Source organism: Bos mutus, chromosome 7, assembly GCF_027580195.1.
Source record: "Bos mutus isolate GX-2022 chromosome 7, NWIPB_WYAK_1.1, whole genome shotgun sequence".
NCBI lineage: Eukaryota > Metazoa > Chordata > Mammalia > Artiodactyla > Bovidae > Bos > Bos mutus.
In genome coordinates, this window is record NC_091623.1 from 61,553,057 (window position 1) to 61,574,173 (window position 21,117).

General features: G+C 45.1%; 1 protein-coding gene across 1 annotated transcript; it reads right to left on the reverse strand.

Moving 5' to 3' along the window:
- Positions 1-571: 571 nt before the first annotated feature.
- Positions 572-8,301, reverse strand: IL4 (interleukin 4). The gene is made up of 4 exons (XM_005888362.2): positions 8,167-8,301; positions 7,831-7,878; positions 2,952-3,077; positions 572-670 (listed from the first exon to the last, which is right to left on the reverse strand). Exons 1-4 carry the CDS (start codon positions 8,299-8,301, stop codon positions 572-574), a joined length of 408 nt encoding a protein of 135 aa, XP_005888424.1.
- Positions 8,302-21,117: the final 12,816 nt, after the last annotated feature.

Below are 21,117 nucleotides of genomic sequence, written 5' to 3' on the forward strand. Positions count from 1 at the left end.
ATGTTTTGTCTATTGGTTGGTTCTAAGACTTGAGAATCAAAAGAATTTACATGATTAGGACTTTAACTCTTGTTTACTGTAGTGCCATGTAGTATGCTAGAATTATTCCCGCCACCCCCATGCTCGTGGACTAAATATAACAACCCTTGTGCCAATAGGAGAAGAACGTTCTAAGCATCCAGTTGACACCTTTTCAATTCAGAATTTTTCAATAATCAGTGTGACTTGTGGACTTAACCTGCAAGCTCTTTTAATTATCATTTACATCTTGTGTGGCCTTGTATTCTTTAATCATACCATGCGTTATGTCCCCAGTGAGAAAACTTGAGAGGAAAGTAGTGTTTCCTTTTTGACTCTCACATCAAGTCAAAAAGGAAACACTACTTTCCTCTCAAGTTTGGTCTCTTCAGTAAATTGGTTTTCCCAACAGTTGGCAAGGAAATATAGCCTATGCCATTAAAGTGACATAATGCGTCAGACTCTACATATATTTTATTTTATGATGAGTTATAAATATATAAATATGTTTAAAATAAGGCTATAAAAAACTCATAAATTAAAATATTCAGCTTCAACACTTGGAGTATTTCTCCTTCATAATCGTCTTTAGCCTTTCCAAGAGGTCTTTCAGCGTACTTGTGCTCGTCTTGGCTTCATTCACAGAACAGGTCTACAAAAAAAATATTTCATTAGTTTGCATTGCTAAGTATTTGAATCTTGCTTGTGCCAGTCTACCCAGGTCAGCCTGCGCTTGCACTTGCCACTTGAACGGTGATCAAACCAAGGCTGCCAGTCTGGCTTGACTCTGCTGCTAGGCTAACAGGGTTTAGCTGTTTTTCATGCATGCTACTTACATTCCAAAAATGGCCACTGTAAATCCGTAACTGTCTACCTTCAGGGTGTGGCCATCCCTGGACAGATGTGTCACAGCTAGGTGCTGCGCAGGGGCATAACAGGGATGTGGAGGCTCAGACCTGCCCACTGCCGTCTTGGGCCTTTTGTGTGGCCACCTGGACTACTGAGAGACAGGTTCAGTCCATTTGCCATCCTGCCCATTAAACAGCAACATAACAGGTTGGCCGCACTTCAGTTGGGAAGGATTCCTGCTGCCTACCACCTGGCCACTGCTTCAGTTTGAATCTCAGCTCTACCAATTTATTAATTGCATTGCTTAAGACAAACTACTTAGTTTATAAAAGTTTCAGTTTCCTCCTTGTATAAAATGGCAACAATAGTGCCTACTAAAGATCATTAGGAGGGTCAAAAGAGACAATGAGTGTAATATCTGCTCCCTGTTCTGTGACCTTATAAATAAAGCAGCGTGCCCAGAGAGAGGATGAATGTCCCCAGTTCCTCTACTTGGCATTAGGTAACATCCGCTCTTGGCTCTGCCACTTTTCCTACATCATCAGTTCTCCCCTCTTACTAGGTCATTCCCACTGGTGTATTGACATGCTCCGTATAGACCTCATCTAAAAGAACTTCCTTCACTTCATACCTGCCTTCAGCTATTGTTCCGTTTCTCTGCAACCCAGTAGAAAAATACCCTAAAGCAGTTTTTCATACTCAGTACCCCTTTCTTTTCACTCCTCCCCACACCTGGTCTCTATGGAACCCACTCTCCTCAGACTTTCATTCCCACATCTCGATCTGTGTCAGCACCATCAGTAACCTCCATCACGCTGAGTTCAATGACCATTCTTAGTGTTCATCTTACTTGACCTTTCGGTACATTTGACACACTCCCTCCTCCTTAAAAGAGTTTCCTCACTTGCCTTCTGGGATACCGCACACTCTTTGACTTCCTTCTACTTCACTGGCTACTACTCGGTCTCTTTTGCTGGTCCCTCCTCTTCCTGACTCCTATATGAGTGCCTCTGGGCTCAGTCCTTGGATCTCGTCCTTTCTCTGTGTCATTCAGGTCTGTGACTTAAAGATCTTTCTGAGAACTCTTCACTTAATACCATAAGTTCTGACATCTCCCTTAAGCTTCAGACTTTTTCAACAGTCCTGTCAGTATCTTCACAGCCTCTAGCCTTGATCACCCCTAGTCTTCCATATCTGTAAACAGCACCAACCATCCACCAAGGGGCCCAGGTTAGGAACCAGGAGGCCATCTTCTACTCTTTCCATTACCCCGCACCATAGATCTGTCAGCAAGTCCTTCTGGCTCGATTTTTGATCATAGCCAAAATCCAACAATGTCTGCCACTCTTACTCTGCAACACCCACCATCATCTGCAGCTGGAGTACTGTGGTAGCTTCCCAACAAGCCATCTTACTTCTGTGCTTACCCCTACTCAGTCTGTTTACCACACAGAAGCCAGAATGATCATTTAAAATCACGTAAATCAGGTGGTAGTCTCTGCCCTGCTCAGAACCCTGTGGGAGTTTCCCACCATGCGTGGGGCAGAATCCATAGGCCCTGTGTGGTCTCCTCCTAAAAGCCCCTCACTTACTCAGATCCAGCCACATTGGCCCTCCTGTTGATCTTTGAACACATGAAGTTCATTTCTACCTTAGGGCCTTTGTACAGCTGTTCCCTCTGCCTGGAATGTTCCTTCCAAGTTAGTGATGTGGCCAACTCTCTTGCTTAATTCAAATAGCTGCTTAGATGATGTCGCCAGCTACTATATCAGCCCTCTCCCTCTTGACCCCTATGCTCTTTACCCCTTTATTTTTCTTCATAGCACTTATCACTACTAGACATCATGCTGTATGCTTGTTTTCTTTTCTCACTGACCCATTACAACATTCTGTGAGAGCAGGAAATGTATCCCCAGTGCCTAGAACAGTACCTATAAGCAACATGCACAGAGTCTCAACAAATAGAATTTGTCAAATGAATGAACAAACTGATTAAAAGTGTACTGCTAGTCATAAGGAGGAATATTTTAAGAAGTAGTACTGCCATCCATTGGAAGGCAGGCTGTTGCCATAGCACAGCTTACCTTGCTTGCCAAGCTGTTGAGATTCCTGTCAAGTCCGCCCAGGAATTTGTTCAAGCACGTGTGGCTCCTGTAAATACGCCTAAGCTCAATTCCAACCCTGCAGAAGGTTTCCTTCTCAGTTGTGTTCTAGAAAGAGAAATGCTACAGATAGCCATTGGCCAGCTCGATTTTGAACACTGGAGAGAGAGATTTCCTTTTGATTTCTTCTTTCCAGGGGGACAAGTGGAGAAGGTGAGTTTGCTCACCTGTGGTCCAGCTATTCAGGTATTCCTGCCGTGTGAATGGAGGCTGCACAGTAAACAGCCTCTCCCAGTTACTTGCAAATGCAGTAGGCTTTTACCGAAACCTCCCAATGTCTTTTCCATTGGAGGGTTTTATCGAAAGGGTACCTGAAGCAAGTCACTCAACTAAGTTAATGAGAGAGTGGGGTTTGAATGCAGGGTTACCTGTCTATAGCCCATGTCTATTTCTTTACCCCACGCAAGCTGTTCTCTCTGTGGAGGGAATCTTAGGTACATGAGCTCATAATCAGAGTCTGCTCTTAACTTCTGTAATTTATAGTTTTTGAATCTAGGTTTCTCTGGAAATCCCACATGCTTACTAAGAAAATTAGTGTCCATCCTTTAGCCTGGACAGTGCTGCTTTAGCCTCAGCACTCTCCCATTTAGCCCTCCTCCTGAAAGGTAGCAGTGTGAGGAGACAGACACGTCCCCACACAGCTGGAGGTGAGTTCCTGGATCAGGGCCAGGTGCCCCAGGAGGTGGGCCTGGGAAGATGAGGGGCAGCTTCTGAGAAGAGTGCTGGGCCTTGGACGGAGTTTCTCTAAGGGGCCTTTGGCCTTGAATGTGCAGGGTCAGAACCTCTTTGGAATGCTGGCAGCTCTGATGTGGGTCTGGCCACATGGTTCTTCTTTTTTTATGAACCTGGAAGAGGGAATATGTCTCGGCCGGGTCAGGCCTGGTGTGTCCTCTCATTCTCCTGTAGGACAGAGTCATGGAGCCTGGATGGTGTGTCTTAAGCTTGAGCCCAATCCAACTCAGATAAACCTGTCTTCAGCCTCTGCCAGGACCTGTTCTCATCCCTTGCCACTCAAAGTGAGGTTCGTGAAGCAGCAGCAAGGACATCACCTGGGAACCTGTTGAGATGCAGAATCTCAGGCCTCCCTCTGGACCCACTAAATCAATCTGCGTTCACAGGATCTCCAGGGGATTTATATGAGGAGCTCTGTCCAAACAGCTTTTTTGGTTCTCCCATATTTTTTCTGATTATCAAGGCTGTTTACTATAAAGGTTATATGCAGTCAACAAAAATGGATTTTTTTTCATTAACCATCAGCCAGAGAGAACTACTATTACAATTTTGGTAACTATATGTCCAGATTCTTTTTAATACTTTTTTTTTCTTCAATAGGGACCAACTAGTGATATTCTTTTCTAACCTCTTTACGCTTAACATATAGTACTAGCAATTCCTTAAATCATTCAGTAGTATTTTAGAACATGAGATTGAGAGCTGTGGAGGAACGTAGGGCATATTTGTGCCACAGCTGATCAATCCCCTACCTTTGCATTGTTTTTACTTATAGCAGTACAGGAGCAGCAAGTCATCTGTATAGATCTTTGAATTTATCTCTCATTTTTTCAGGCTGAGTTCCAGGAGTGCTGTTGATTTTTTTAGGGTTTTTCCAGGAAAACCTTGACCCAGACCGAGGCACCAGAATCCCAGACTACAAAAGCTTCCTCTTTGCACTGTGGAGCTTGATGGCCCGTGGTCAGGGCCTTTAGAAGGACGTGTATATAATGAACAGCCGTGAACTCTCCTGGGTCCCGACTCTAATTGAAAGTTTAAGAGTAGCACCAGTGTCTCTGGGCTCTGGGAGTCAAGAAACCTCCCATAAATCACCATATCTCTGTGGAGCGTTGTGGGTGAACAGAGGTGATGAGGCCGAGAAGACAGACACCAGCTGTGTATGCAGTTGGAGGCAGATGCCTGTGTTGTTGGGGACAGAACAGTGAGGTTCAAGAATGTCAAAAGGAGAAGAGATCCTTTGCTTATTTTTCCATCAGAATCTAATGAGACTTTTCTAAAACTTTGACTACTTTGACTAGGGACTTAGAACTTAACACTGCCTCGGTTTTGAGAAAACATCTTCTAAAGAACTTTCAAACGATTTCTAAAGATGATTAGGATAAGTATAGAAAAGAGTTTGAATCAAATGGAAAACCTTTAAGAGAAGAAATTCTAAAGGCAGTTTTAGTTAAAGGCCTTAATGTTTTAGTTCCATTGGGATTGTAGCAATAGGATGACACTCTGGACTGCCTGCTTTTTCATCTGTGTATCCAGCTTTCACGGCCTTGAGTATATCTTTGGTAGTTCAGGGGCCACACTTTGAGGAGCCATGTGGACTCTGCAGTTCAGAACTGCTCAGGAAAGAGGCTCAAAGGGAGACCTGGTTTCCTGCCAGAAAGAAGCCTGCCCTTCCTGGGAGTGTGACAGTGGTGGCACACCATTCGGGAGATGTCTGTGCAGGGTTTCGGCCAGAGTTCTAACTAGGGTCTTGACTAGCTTCTCTTTGGGACAGACAGATCTGTCCTATATGTATTGTATCCATTATCTCCACTTATGCACAAATTTAATCAGCCAGTGCTATATGTGGAAAAAGTCCTCTGCTTTCACTTTTGAAAAAAGACTTGATGTTTGGCATAGAGCTCTCTGAAAAATTATAAACTTTTGCACCTTTTGGTAGTAGAAAATGCCTCCAACTAATAGTCCACCAAAGAAGTCCTTCCTAGACCTGCCAGCTTGCTTGCTTTCTACCTCGCTCACCTTACTTTAGAGACACTGGGAACACTGCCTGCGGAACCCAGCATTTAGATAAGCACGTTGTTCCAGCATCTGCCAAGAGCGGGATGTCACCTAACTTGAGCATAATGGACCTCTGGATCTCTAAAAGCACTAAAATTAATATGCTCGATTTTGGAAAGATATTCTTGAGAACACAAGAAAGTAACTTTTCCTCCCATATAGCACCCTTGTGGGTTTTGAAAATAACAACCTTTCTTTGTTCTGAAGTATCTTGAAAGGTAAGTAAGCAGTGCTGAGTCTTTGAGGAAAAGAGAATGGAAAAACGAGATTGTTAATCCAGGAGGAATAGAAAGCAGTTCAGGAAGGCATGAGATAGGTAAGAGTGAAGGAAGGTAGTGAGAACTGACCTGCACCTTGGCTGGGGAGAGGATTGGCTGTCTTCTAGAGCAGCCCAGAGTGGGGTTGCCCTGGGCTCACAGTCATGGAGAGTTGATGATTTCAAACCCCTGGCCCCTCTCTCTTAGAATGATTGCTTCTCTACAACCAGTTTTTGCCTTTAATCAAGAGTTACATAGTAACATTTTCCACTAACTCAAGAGTTGGATTCCAACCAACTTTCAAAATTGCTTTCATATCTTCAGATGTAGAAACTGAGGCACAGAGAGGTGTAGAGGCTTGTCAAAGGCCACACAGTTAATAGCAGAGCTGGGGCTAAAGCCACCAGCTGTCTCCCTTCCAGCCTCACGGTGCTTCTGCTGGGCCTTGCCCTTGGCTTTGATAGCACCCTCTCAGCAGTGAGCCACCCCCTGGAGAACCCAGAGCATGACTCAGTGACTCTTGGCTATTTTATTTCTCTATATATAAAATATTAAGATAGATAAAGCATTATATATAAGATATATACATAAAATATTAATAAATGAAATATATAAAGTATTATACACTAGATATGAAATTTTATATATACATATATATGAAATCCTTCCAACCTGCTGTTACAGGATGTCTGATACAGGATGAGATTCTGAAGGATAAAATTATACAATATGTATTATACAGTACATATGTTTATATTATATGCTATTATATAATTATTATATTTCCGACTCCTGGAATAATCTTTAATGAAAAACGAGATAGTCTGGATAAAGGCCCAAAGAATAGTTTTGCTCACGAGCAGGACAGGCCTACGCTCTGGCCCTGGCCAAGTTACCCTCTGGTATACATGGAAAGCAGGTGGTTAGGAGACCACTGGTAAATTGAAGCTTTGGGTTTTTCATTCTCACTTGTGTGTTTCCATGAAAACAGGAACTGATGTGCTGAAAGCTATTGATATGGCTGTAGTCATGTGTTTGTCAGAGAAAATGCACTATCAGCTGTCAAATCTATCTCCTCCCACTGAAGATCGGGGGGCGGGGGTGAGGCGCAGAAGGAGGAAAGGTGAGATGCCCTGGCAGGAGCAGCCGGAGGCAGGGATATGTTGGCCCCTGTCTGACAGGATGGTTCTGGACTGGCCAGAGGGGAGTTTGCAGGACAGAGAAAGCTGAGGGTCTCCGGACAGCCGTGCCCGGAGCTAGTGGGCTGTTAGGTGACCAGGCTGCGGAAGAGGAGGGGCTCTGGCAATACATTTTCTGTTGCCATAGGAAGTCTCTTAGACAAAATGAAAGCTCTCTCAACCTGTAATCTCAATATCTGTTTTTGTGAGAGTATTTGGTTTTTCAGAAATGTATGGGCCAGAAAAATTCTCTCCTTCAGCAGCATTAATTGAGTGCCTCCTATATTCCAGGTACTAGACCTGGGTTGGGTAAAATCTTAAAGAGCTTTTCCTTGATTGAGGTCTAAATTATGACTATAAAACCCAAGCTTTCTACTATATATCTTCTAAGTCAAGTGAAACTAGAAACACTAAAATGCATTTGAGAATAAAGATCAGAATTCTCAGTCTTTGAAAATATTTCATACATTATAGTTAGGTTGAGCCTGTTTGCTTTCTGTTAAATTTGTTTAAACACTTGTGATTGGCTCTCTTCACCAAGTCACCCATCTGCCAAAGTAGACCCAAGACGGCTCTTACCTTTGGGGCAGCAAAGACGTCTGCTACAGGCAGCTCCATGCATGAATTCTTGGCCCAGGCAGGAACAAGAGAACAAGAGAGTGAGTTACTTTCAACTGCACAGGGTAAGCCATGCTGAACAGCTCTGACCCTCTCAAACTAAGAAAACTTCCTATAGTCCCTCAGGGGGAAAAAAAACAAAAAACAAAAAACACCAGGAGGAAAATCTCCACAGTGCTCACCATCCTACCACCAACCACCAAGTCTCTAGGAGCTGTTGTGTTCTTTTCACAGTCTAAGAAATAGGCACAGCATCACCAGAACATCTGGAGAGATGGTGCCAGATAGCTTACTCACCTTTCTCGTTGTGAGGATGTTCAGCGTTTTGATGATCTCTGCTAAGGTAATATCACACTTGTGTCCATGGACGAAGTGACTGGTACATACCAGTAAGCAGACCAGCACTGGGATCAGCTGGGAGGTGAGACCCATTAATAGTATCTCTATTTGCACTGACAATGTGAGACAATTAGTTTACCAGGAGACGCTAACAATGCAATTCTGATAAAGATATCTCTATATATAGATTTTAAAATTGCTGAAACTGAGGGAAAATAAGTTTACATTGGAAATTTTCATTACACCAGGTTGTCAGTCATTTGGGGCCAATCAGCACCTCTCTTCCAGGAGAAAAAATGCCTCACAAAAACAGGTAAAATGTTCCTGTGAAATCAGACCAGTAGGAAAATGAAACCTTTTTTTAAAATTAACTACAAAGTATCAGCATAGGAAATTACACCATAATTTTCTCTTTAGATTAATCTTATCAGCTTGGGGTTGCTGCTGGCTTTTTACTTTGCATAGAAGGAAGAGGCCACAGGTGTCCGAGTTTGTTTTAGTGCAGCCCTCCTGGGGAAAGATAGAGTAATATCAAGAAAGTTTGACTTGATTAGTATTTCACCTTGGCTTCTTCCAAGTATGGGTGGCATCTGGGAAACTCTCCTTTTGTGGAAAAGCTGATCTGTGGTTCTTTTCTCTGGGTAGAAGGAAAGTAACGGGCACAGATTCTCTCCTGTTGTAGCACTTAAACATGCCTTTCTTCCACATTTAGGATTTTGGCCAAGGACATGTAATACATGGTGGAGCTTCATTAGGACCATGTCAGGTCCATAGGTCTTTAACAATAAGGAGGCTCTAGGCAAAGTATGCCTATCCCGAGGTTTCAGGAATGACTCCTTTGAGGGACTTTCCTGGCAGTCCAGTGGTTAAGGCTCTGCACTTCCACTGCAGAGAACGTGGGTTCAATCCCTGATTGGGGAACTAAGATCCCACATGCTGCTACTGCTACTGCTAAGTCGTTTCAGTCGTGTCCGACTCTGTGCGACCCCATAGGCGGCCTCCCACCAGGCTCCTCTGTCCCTAGGATTCTCCAGGCAAGAACATTGGAGTTGCCATTTCCTTCTCCAATGCATGAAAGTGAAAAGTGAAAGTGAAGTCACTCAGTCTACTGTGCGGCAAAAAAATGAATAATTTTTAAAAAAGGAATGATCACTTTGAAAATGGATTTGAAATACAACCTCAGCTAATTAGGGGAAAAGAGTGATATCGAGGTGCTACCACTTGCCCTGGCACCTCACTGTAATTCCTGTGGGTGCTGCACACCCCTACCACTGACTCAGATGCCTGCGTCCCAGCACACCACTGGTTATTCCTCCCTGAGCCCTTCTCTTTCCTCTCTGCTTCTTTTCTGTTGGTTTCTCACCTTCCTCTCCAATGATTTCCTCTGGAAGGTCATACAGAAATGATGACTGCTAAGGTCATTCCTGAACTTTGGCTTTTATTTGTGGTGACTTGTAGTCCATGAAAGAATCTGGACAATTGTAACAGGAAGGTCCTTGGACCATATTTAGGATCCTTCCATTGGGACTGTGCAGTGAATTTGCCGGGCTCAGCGCAGTGACGTCTGACAGCAACTGCATGAAGTCGGGCCAGGCTTCCAGGTTAAGGGCACCGCCTCCACAGTGCTGTCCTCACTTCATCACTGGCTGATCATTCAGGGGTCCCCATTCCACCTTCACTTTGTCCAACTGGCTGCAAAGTTGAGTCCCCACTATCCTCTCGGATTCATAATTTGCTAGAATGACTCACAGAAATCAGAGAAGCACTATATGTAAGGTTATAGTTTTATTACAGCAAAAGGATACCAGTCAGACTCAGCCAAAAGAAGAGACATCGAGATTGAGGTCTAGGAGTGTTGCAGATACTAAGCCTCCTCTGTTCTCTCCCTGGAGTCAGAACGCATCGCTTCCCCAGCACTTTGATGTGTGACTCCACACAGATCGTGCCAACCAAGGCAGCTAATCAGAGCTTTGGTGTCCAGCTTTACTGGGGTGTCATTCAGTAGACGTGACTGATTGAATCCATGGCCACTTGGTTGACCTCATCCTCCAGCCTCCTCCCTGGAGGATGGGCTGATGACTCAACAGCTTAATAGTGTTACTGGTCTCCATCTTGAGTGGCCTTATTAGCATGAACTGTCAGGTTCTGCCACAAATAGCAAAGACACTCCTGTAACTTGGAAGATCCCAAGGATTTACAGCCTACCTCCAGGAACTGGTGACAAAGACCTGTCAAATTCTTTATTCAAAGGTTTTAGAGGTCACCTCCCAAGAGCCAGGACAAAGGTCAAACTTCTCTGGGTAAGTTTTTTTTTTTTTTTAATAATACTTCTTTTTTCCCCCAGTTTTATTGAGATACAATTGACATGTCACTGTATAACATAATGATTTAAATTATATATATCAATATATTGTGAAATGATTACAGTAAGTTTAGTTAACATCAGTTCTCTCATATAGATATAAAAAAAGAAAAAATATTTTCCCTCATGATGAGAACTCTTAGGATTTATACTCTCAACAACTTTCAAATATTCCATACTAGAGTATTAACTATAGTCATCATGTTTTATGTTATACCCGTAGTTCTTATTTACAGCTGAAAGTTTGTACCTTTAAAAAAATTTTTTTTTCTTTCTTTCTTTCTTTGGGCTTCTCTGGGTGTTAGTTTTGGCATGTGGGATCTAGTTCCCTGACCAGGAATAGAAGCCGTGCCCCTTGCGTGGGAACTTGGAGTCTTAGCCACTGGACCACCAGGGAAGTCCCTGGTTTTTACTTTTTGATTCCCTTCATCCAATTCCCCACCCCTCCTCCCCCAACCTATGGTAACTAAAAATCTGATCCCTTTTTCTTTGAGTTTTTTGTTTTTAGATTCATAGTGAGATTATATAGCATTTGAGTTTTCACTTCAGCATCTATCTCTGTTATCATACATGGCAGGATTTCCTTTCTTTGGGTGAATAATATTCCATTGTATATGTACTGCAACTTTTAAAAGTCATTTGTCCGTGATGAACATAGGATGTTTCTATGCCTTAGCTGTTGTAATAATGCTGCTTTGAATATGGGAAGGCAGGTATCTTTTTGAGTTAATGATTTTGTTTTCTTTGGGTACATTCCCAGAAGTGAAATTGCTGGATTATGTGGCGGTTCTTTTAATTTCTTGAGGAACCTGTATAACTGTTTTTCATAATGGCTTTGCCAGTTTGCGTTCCCACCAACAGAGCATGAGGGTTCCCTTTTCTCCACATCCTTGGCAATGTTCTTGTCTTGATGCTGTTCTAATAGGTGTGAGGTATTTGTGGTTTTGATTTGATTTCCCTGATGACCAGTTTTGTTGAATACCTTTTCCTAAACTTGTTGGCCATTCATATATCTTCTTTGGAAAAGTGTGTATATGAGTTTTAGACATTATAAAGTTTGATTATTTGTGTTTTTTTTCTAGGGTATGTTTATTTTTTGCTACACAAATAGGGGGAGTTAATGAGAAGGGCAGACTTCCTTCTAGCATAGATAGAGACTTCAAATCCAGATTAGCTATCATTTGGAGTAAAATGGTAGTCCTTTTTTAAGAAAAGGTTCGAGGGGTGTAGAGCACACCTCTAAAGCCTTGAGGTTTGAGGCAGAGCGGAGAGGAGGAGAGTTCACCAGAATCCCAGCATGTGTGGGAGGCAATAGAAAAGCTGTCTACATATTGAACAGTCGTTTGTTTTTCTAACCTTTGCTGAGGGCCAAACTTTGGGCTTGGGGTTCTGGGATTAAAGATGTGAGTCAGAAAAGGAATATAATTTAGTATCCATAGCTCAGAAGCAGAATACAGCTTCTTCTTTGCTGTTTCAGTGGTTGGATGAGGACAGAGAAAAAACGATAAACTCTCTAGACTATCAGGAGTGACCAGAAAGTCCCCTCAAACAGTGGCAGTTAAAAATGGTCACCCTGCCTGCAGGGTGGAACCATGGCAGCTATGCATGTGGCTGGGTGTTCAGAAGCTGGGAAGGTGGGGACCTGCATGTCAGAGACAGCAGCCAGCACCTAGCCATGTGAGACAAGGGAAGCTTTCCCAGCCTGCGGGAGCTATGGGGCAGGATGGTGAGGCAGGTGGGGCAGCACTGGAGTGCCATGTTCCAAAGGGCAGCATTTGAATCTGCACAGGCTGGGGAATCTGTCTGCCTCCCCCAGTGTTGGGGGAGCCATTAATGCTGTGAGTGGACAGAGGTTATGCCTTGCAGGTCTCAAAAAGAAAACAAAGTCGAGAGCGAGAGAAAGAAAGCAAGAATGAAAGTTAGTTGCCTCAAGCCAAAACTGGGCGAAGCTTGCAGGTTACCTTGACTTCCTGAATTCCTAGGTTTCGGCACCAAATATAATCTCAGATGGCATCAGCTTGCAGCAGCTTGGAGCCAAGCTTCGGTTTCCCACCAGACTGAGGTCCAGTCTTGGCAGTGAAAGCATCAAATCCTAGCCGCTAGACCCAGTGGTCAGTGACAAGGCCCTGGCCATTTGGCTTTTCAGAAAAAGAATTCCCACAGAGATGGAAAGTAGTGAAACAAGTCAAGTACTTATTAGGAGGAAAAGAAGTATAGTATGTGCAGATGGACACACAGGCGGACTCAAGAGAGAGTCGCTGAGTCTTGCCCTTGTGGTAAAATCATTTACCTCAGATTGGTACTTGAACCTATGTGCTGGAACTCTAGCCCAGCCAAAATCCAGTTTGGGACTTGAATCCACATGACTGGGACTCGAACCTGGCCACAACCCACAATCTTCCAATGAAGATCACACACCTGGTTTCTGGACTTAATAAAGCTCAGGTTCTTTGTGTCTTAGTGCATAAAGAATTTAACTAGAGGCAAAGTGATAGGCAAGAAGTAGATTTATTAATATAGGATGCTTGTAAGAGATGCAAGAGGGCAGGTGAGGGAGCTATGCCCTGAGGATTAAGTGAGCTACAATTTTATGTGTGTGCTTAATGCTCAGTCCAGTCCAACTCTGTGCAGCCCTTTGGACTGTAGCCTGCCAGGCTCTTCTGTTCATGGGATTTTTCAGGAAAGAATACTGGAATGAGTTGGCGTTTTTTTCCTCCAGGGAATCTTCCCAACCCAGGAATAAATTTTATAGTCAAAGGAAAGTGGGGGAAGGGAAAAGATAGTCTTCTTTGAGTAGATGTGAGGCTTAAATTGCTAGCTTCTCCTTCATATCAGGCAGGAAAGTATCTGACCCTGTGAGGTCAAACTAGGATTTTCATAGTGTTTATTTGAATCAGTAAAGAGAGGGTAACATTTTTCTTTCACTTAATGGCCTGAGGCATATCTCATACTTTTTATAAGCAGGCTTTACAGTTAAGCAAGCCTGCTTCATTCAGTGACATTCCAATAGATCATTAACTTACAGTAGTCTCCCAAAGTTTCTTAGGTTTCCCTCTATCTACAGTCCCCTACTGGGACTTCTACAGCTACCTGCATAATTGACCTATCCCTGTCAGAGATGGTTTGAATTCCTTTTATGGGGCATTTCTTTCAGGTTTTCTTTGGCCAATCATTTTGATTTGTCTGGTTCAGAGTCCATATTTGGCATATCTCAGGATCTTCCCACCTGTGCACACACACCAGTTATCCAAAGAGGCCTGTGGGTAGTCTGGCATCAGTTAGCATCACTCCTCTTCTGACCTCCAAGGAGGCTTTCTGCTGATGTGTAGTTGGGGAGGTCTCCTGACTTCGAGTGAGAAAAGTGTTTTTGGAAGGGCCTAGCCTCCTCTCTCAGTTGTCCTGCTATTCTCATCTTGGAGTTTTGGCCCATGGGGGATGAATCTCACGTCAGTGTACCCAAGTGAGGGGCTGGTGCCCATCTTCCTGCCTCTAAATAGATTAGAGAAGCAAGGGCTTAAGATCAGTAAAAGACTGTTATAATCAGAGGCTCAAGCACAGGTGGGAATCTGGTTGTACAAGGTCAGTATATCTTTGTTATTTTCAGGCTTTAAAATTTAGTATCTATTTCTATTTCTATAATAGAAGATCTGAACCTATTGGTCCCAGACCTCATTCTTGGACTGAAAGGTCTTAGTGCAGATGTCTGAGAAAAGAGAGGGTTATAAGAGAATGGAAACCTCCTCTCAGAAAGTTTTTAATACCTTGTGGGATCCAGGAAAACAAGTTAGAGAAACCATTTTCAATTTCCCCACCCATATTGATTGGGTGGATTGGTGGTGAATTGTCTGTTGAAGCCAGGTAGCTTGCTGTCAAATTTTTTCCATGTCAATCTCTACCTGGGAAGGAGTGTTAACGTATGTACAACAAGAAGTGTCAACAGCTGCACAAACGGTCAACAGATAATCCAGGGCCAGACAGTTGTCAGGTACCACCTTGACCAGCGAATCTAGAGACTTCTGTAAACTAGTAAGAGAATTAGCTGTAGCAGTAAGAGAAAAGTTTTGAAGAACATGTTGGTGGGGGTGTACTCCCCACCATGGTAATGAGGTGTACCCAAAGAGATAAGCATGTCCATCTGGGATACCAACAGGTAAATCTCGAGTTAGTTGAGTAAACAGTTTAATGAACTTGCCCATTGCTTGGATTCATTTAAGGAGTGAATTGAGAAAGGAGTAATCAAGGCTCCTAGCATACACTGTGTGGACATGGAGTTATTGTGTAGGCAATTAGTGGCCCATGGTTTCTTATCTATTTGGCATATGTTTGCTGGCAGGGCTCAGCAGACTAACTAATGGGCTTAAGAATTTAAGACCTAGCCATCTAACTGGACCTAGCCAACTCATTGGAAAAGACCCTGAAGCTGGGAAAGATTGAGGGCAAGAGAAGGGGGCAACAGAGAATGAGATGGTTGGATGGCATCACTGAATCAATGGACATGAGTTCAAGCAGACTCTGGGAGATAATGAAGAACAGGGAAGCAAGGCACGCTGCAGTCCATGGGGTCACAAGCAGTTGGACACGACTTAGCCACGGAGCAACATCCATTTCTATTGTTATGGAAATGTTTTCCAATCATATACTCAATGTGTTCCATCCACGTCCATCCCAATACCTGTTCCTGTAAGGTGGATCCTTCTTCCTTTGTTCAGGTAGCGAGTTAGAATTTGAGACAAATAGGTTGCTGGAATTCTGACTTAGGAGGATCCTTTATAAAGTGCTGGGGTGCTTTAATGCCAGTTCTTCATCCTCCCAGTTTGATTTCATGTTCTTCTGTTGCTAAGGGGAGGATTAGGGAAGAGGCATTAGAATTTTCTTTAGTAGGAAAATGAACAGTTCTAATCCTGTACATTACTGCTTCAGGCCTTAGGTCTCTGGTAGAACCAATTTCCATCAGGAACTTGGCTAAAATTCCTCATGGGATAGACAGGTTGCCATGGCCCATGATGAACTTAACTCGGGGTAAACAAATCCAGCAGTCAACCAAGTGGAGGAAGCGTGAGTTTGTGCAATGTGAAGTAGAGAGTTGTATGTCCGTCCTATAGGTTAAGGGAAATAGGCGTAGAGATGCTAAGGCAGTTAGTAGTTTCATAGTAGCACCAGTCAGGGTCAGTCAGTCAGATAGTAGCTATGGGCACTTAGCCTAGGGTCTCAGAAGTATTTTTTATCCTTTTTGAATAGTAGCTTCAAGTCTTGTAGTGGCTCACTCATCTGCCTGGAACTTTCAGGCTCTTCGGGGTCCTCTGGATCCTGTAGAGACTTGGAGGGCGGGGTGGATTCACAGGGATGGCTGGAATGTGGGCCTTGAGGTTCCTGTAATGTATCAGTGGAGACAGGTTTGATCCTGGATGGATGAACCCAGTTGGTGACCCCCTGGAGTTTGACTACCGTAGAGGTGCTCAGCAGGACTTGGTAAAGACCCTTCCATTTTGGGAGTCGCTGGTCACCTGGGAACTCATTTTTCCAGGTCTTTAAAAGTGCCCAATCTCCAGGTTTTACAGCAGGGTAACTGGGACTGTCATCTGAAAAGGGCTTTATTACTCTTCTACCATATTCTTATATAGCCTTCTGGACCTGGCCTAAGTTTATAATGTATTTAAGATGAGCCTTGGTTTCTGGGTCAGCATATCTAGAGTAAGGAATGGTCATCTGTATGTCATTTTGAAAGGGGTTAATTTAGTGGTTATTTTAGGAGCTGCCCTGACCCTTAAGAGAGCTGTTGGCAGCAGGCAGTACTGCAACCCTGAGGCAGGAGGTAGATGGGCCCCACTTCCGTGGAAGAATGATAGGACATTCATCTCCTATGGACGGAAATTCCTCAATGAGAATAGCAGGGCAATTGAAAGAGGAGGCTGGGTCCTGCCCAGGCCACATATTTATTACTCTCGGAGTCAGGAGAGCTCCCAAACTACACATGGGCAGAAAGGCTCCTTGGAGGTCAAAAGGGGAGTGATGCTCAGGCTACCCATAGGCCTCTTTGGTCAAATCCATCTTGGCTAAGAGATGCGTACACACTCATGGGAGGGCCCTGAGATATGCCAAATATGGACTGTGACCCAGGCAAATCAAAATAATTGGCCAAAGAAAACCTGGAAGAAATGCCCCATAAAAATAATTCAAACTGCCACAAGGGCACAGCTCGGCGACTCTCTCTCTGAGCCCACCTGTGTGTGCTGTACTCTGTTTTCCTCCTAATAAGTACTTTACTTGTTTCACTACTTTGTGTCTTTGTGGGAGTTCTTTTTCTGCAAAGTCGAATGCCAGGGCCTTGTCAGTAACCTGGTTTAGTGCCTAGGACTCTGTGCTCTTACCCTGCGACCTGGCCTCAGTCTCTGGTGGGGAGCCGAAGCCCTGCTTCAAGCCGCTGCAGGCCGAGGCCACCCGAAATCAACTCCATGAAGGGTGGCTGTTCTGGAGGCCCCCAGAGCACATAGTGGGTCAACTCTGGTCCTGTTGGTCCTGGCTGCTCTGCTTTCTTGCTGTGTGGGCTTAGGCATGCCCCTCAGCCTCCTCTGTCTGGTGGGGATCATAGTGGAACTTGTCTCTGAGGTTCTTCTGAGGAATAACTAAGTTAATGTTTTTGAAGTAGTCAGATTAGTACCCAGCGCCTAGTGAGTGCCGTTAGTTAACGTTAACCGTATCTTTGGTCATCTGGACAACTGTGGTACTTTTACCTGTTAGGCAAACTTAAGTCCGAACAGCACCAGTGGAGGTTTTGCCAGTGGTCACTTCCCTACCCATGTCCCTCTTGGATGCATCTCCTCCTTTGAGGCTCCATTCCTGTTTGGAGAGTCACTCCTAGCTGCTCCACTGTGGCCCTTAGGATTATTTATCTGGATGCATTACAGGAAACGAATACTGCAGTGGCACCTTATGCAGAAAGCTTGAATGCAGGAAGGTAGGTATTATAAAAATGTTGGGAGGTTAGAGGGAGGGCTCCAGGCTGAGTTTAGAACTCTAAAGAGATGGCCCGCAGGGAGGACCACTACCTGTGAGGCTGCCATTACAGGCTGGGAGCCCAAGAACATCCTCGGGCTGCCATCCAGGGATCCTAGGGCTGCAGCCTCCACTGCCTCCTAGCACCCACAAAATCCTCCAGGGGGACCCTTACCTCCCCACCCCTAGTCCAAGGGAATGGAAAATGGTGTCTGCACATACCCACCCCCCACCTCTCTCTAGGAGAGCAGTTACACCCAGACTCTCACTAACTTCAGGGGTGTCTGAGATCTGTAGTTGTGAACATTCAGGGGAAAGGCATGGAGGGTGAGCAGAGTAGCCCTGTCTCTCTGGACCCTGGCTGGTGATTCCTGTCTCTCCCACCATCCTCATGGCTCATCCCACCCCAAGCCCTGCTCCTCTTCTGTCAGCTGTGCCGGACAACACCCACAAAAGCCCTTCCAGCTCCCCATGGGCTTCTTCCTGGAGACAGGTGATACTCTTCCAAGGGGGTGATGCTTAGTAGAGACTGGAATACATAGGGGACTGGAGTGGGGGAGGGTGCTAGGGCAGAGGTAGCAGTGAGAGGCCTACCAAGGCAGCGGCAGCGGGCGGGGCAGGCGGGGGAGCCAGTTAGAACACTGCAGTCATCGTGAGGGAGGGAGCCAGCGTGGAGGGTGAGACAGTGAGTGCTGTGGGTCTGGGGTTACTCAGCAGCAATAGAATATTCTGGACTCAGCGGGACCCAAGTCTCAGCTCTGTCACTTATTCTCTGGGTGACCTTGGGAAAGGGTGACCCTGTCCAGGCTTCTCTGTCAAACTGGGAAGATTATCTGAGGTAATAAAGTGTTTGGTGTGCCTTCTATGTGGGAAACCCATAGATGCCAGCTAGCATTGTAACCTTTATCATTGTTATCATCATTACTATTAATAGCACTTAGAATTGGCTGAATATGGGGAAGAGGAAGAGGACCCCAGGATTCTAGCTTGGGGAACCACTGTTTGCAGAGATGGCCATTGAGGGAGGGAAGGTGGGTGGGAGGTGGCCGTGGACTGAGGCCCCTGCCGCTGGGTCTGCAGCTCTGACCTGAGGAGGGGCTGCATGGTAGACAGAGAGTGAGGGGATGCCAAGGGAACAGTCCTGCCAGGGTGGGGCAGAAACGGAAGAGAGGGAACTAGAAATGACTGTGGCACTTCAGTGACTCTGGAGGGAGGGAAGGAAGAAGAGAATTTAGGCAACCAAGCACCCTAGAAGGAACCCAGGCATGAGGGCCTCGGAGGACAAGTGAGAGGTCAGCGGTGTCGCGTGTTCCTCAGGGCCAGGTGAGAGAGGGCAGAAGGGCTTCTGCTAGATTTAGTGATGGGAGATAATCAGTGACATCATGGAGGTGGCTTCTGGAGTGTGTGGGCTCATGAAATGGAAACAGCAGCGTGGGTACATTCTGGAAGGTGAGCTATGTTGGGGTATTAGCTGCAAGGGATGGGGGACAACACATGATCAGTAGTTATTTTTTTAATGGGGCCACTTGAGCACAGGCCTCCTTTGTAAACGGCAATTCCATTCTTCAGGGTGGTTGTGTGTGTGCGCATGTGTGGTTATGCATGTGTGTGAGTTGCTCAGTCATCTCCGAGTCTGTGTGACCCCATGGACTGTAGCCTGCCATGCTCCTCAGTCCATGGGATTCTCCAGGCCATTCCCTTCTCCAAGGGATCTTGCCCACCTAGGGATGGAAGCCAGGTCTCCCACATTGCAGGCAGACTCTTACCGCCCCCAGGGTGCTCATACCCTGGTGCACACCTGCTGTGCCCTACACCCAGTTTGCCACCAAAGCCTTCAGACTGCAGTCAGCATTGAATGATGTGCTGGCTCAGAAGTGGGACAGGCAGGGCAGAGATAGATGAGTTGATAACTTTTTTTCCCTAAGGTTTATTTATTTAATTACCTTCGTGGGTCTTCGTTGCTGCGTGCTGCCTTCTCTAGTTGCAGAGAGTGGGGTCAACTCTTGGTTGAGACGCGTGGGCTACTCACTGTGGTGGCTTCTCTTGTTGCTGAGCGCAGGCTCTAGGCACACGGGCTTCAGTAATTGAGTGTGTGGACTCAGTAGTTGTGGCTTGTGGGCTCTAGAGATCAGGCTCAGTAGTTCTGGTGCACAGGCTTAGTTGCTCCACCGCATGTGGGGTCCTCCCAGACCAGGGATCGAACTGGTGTCCCCTGTGTTGCAAGGGGGATTCTTAACCACCCGACCACCAGAGAAGCCCATGAGTTGCTAAGTGTTGAAGTTGGGCAATGGATATCTGAGAGTTACTTTTGTATATATTGGAAAATTTTCTTTTTTTTTTTTTTTTTTTTTATGAAACACAAACTATCTTTCCATTTATTAGTATCATCTTTATTTTTTTATTTTATTTTATTTTATTTTTTTAAATTTTTTATTCCTTTATTTCTCATGTGTTTTCTATAGTAATAGATTTTTAAACTTTTTATGGATAGAAAAATTAAATATATATTTAACATATACATTTATATACTATATAATATACATGTATTTATAATGACTATATCATATGTAATATAATATGTAAATGATATATACAAATAAGTATGTATCAGTGTGTATCTGACTCTGACATCCCCTCACAACATGGTAGCCCCTGCTTGCCCCCTAACTACTCTTTTGCCCCCTACAACACTCACTGCCCCCTGCATATCCTGTGTTCTCTTGTTTGTGCATCCTGTCCCCCCAGTAGAAGTAACCTTGTTTTTTTCACCATGAGTCCCCAGCTCCTAGAAAAGTGTCTAGCACCTAATAAAGGCCTCAGGAGATCCTTGAATGAATGGAGCTCCATTTCACAGAGGGGCAGCTGAAACACTGCCTAAGTCACAATAGGGGAAGTCAAGGGCACAGCTGGGACTTGAAACCAGGGCTGTTTGGATGCTGAAGTCATTGTCCTGAACCCTTGAAGAAGGTAAGGGGGATGGGGTTCTGGGTATAGACCCAGGAGGACCCCTGACAAGGGGACAAGGAAAGGAGGGAGGCAGGCTGTGGACTTGGTCTTTGCCAAGCAGGTGCTAAAGCAGTCACTTCTCCTGAAAGAGAGGGAAGCCGGCTGAATTACTGAAGCCGGCTCTAGGCACACGGCTCAATTACTGAAGCCCGTGTGCCGAGAGCCTGCGCTCAGCAACAAGAGAAGCCACCACAGTGAGTAGCCCACGCATCTCAACCAAGAGTTGCCCCCACTCTCTGCAACTAGAGAGCTGTCCTGCAGGAGCTGTCCCTCTGCCCCCAGGGCACCTCAGTCTCAGAGCTGGACTGGCAACCCACCCTTTCCTCTCTCTTCCTGCTCTGATCCCCTTGGCCCCACCTCCAGGCAGGTTGGGCTAGGTGAAGATTCCCAAGAATAGGACATCTTCCTCTCTGTTTGGCAGTATAGGATCTGATTGGTTCAAGAAGATCCAGCCTATGTGGGGAATAGTGGAGGACCTCCTGCGCCTCGGCCCCTACAGAAGGCCCCTCCTCTCTCGAGTCAGCTGACCCTAGGGAGCAGTTGGACCT

What these genes read in the sequence shown, in the direction of transcription:
- IL4 (XM_005888362.2), bottom strand. Translation starts at nt 8,301, where the DNA reads ATGGGTCTCACCTCCCAGCTGATCCCAGTGCTGGTCTGCTTACTGGTA. An exon ending in ACATCCTCACAACGAGAAAG is followed by an intron (nt 7,879 to 8,166) that starts GTGAGTAAGCTA and finishes GCCTGGGCCAAG; the next exon opens with AATTCATGCATGGAGCTGCC. An exon ending in ACGTCTTTGCTGCCCCAAAG is followed by an intron (nt 3,078 to 7,830) that starts GTAAGAGCCGTC and finishes TTCTCTTTCTAG; the next exon opens with AACACAACTGAGAAGGAAAC.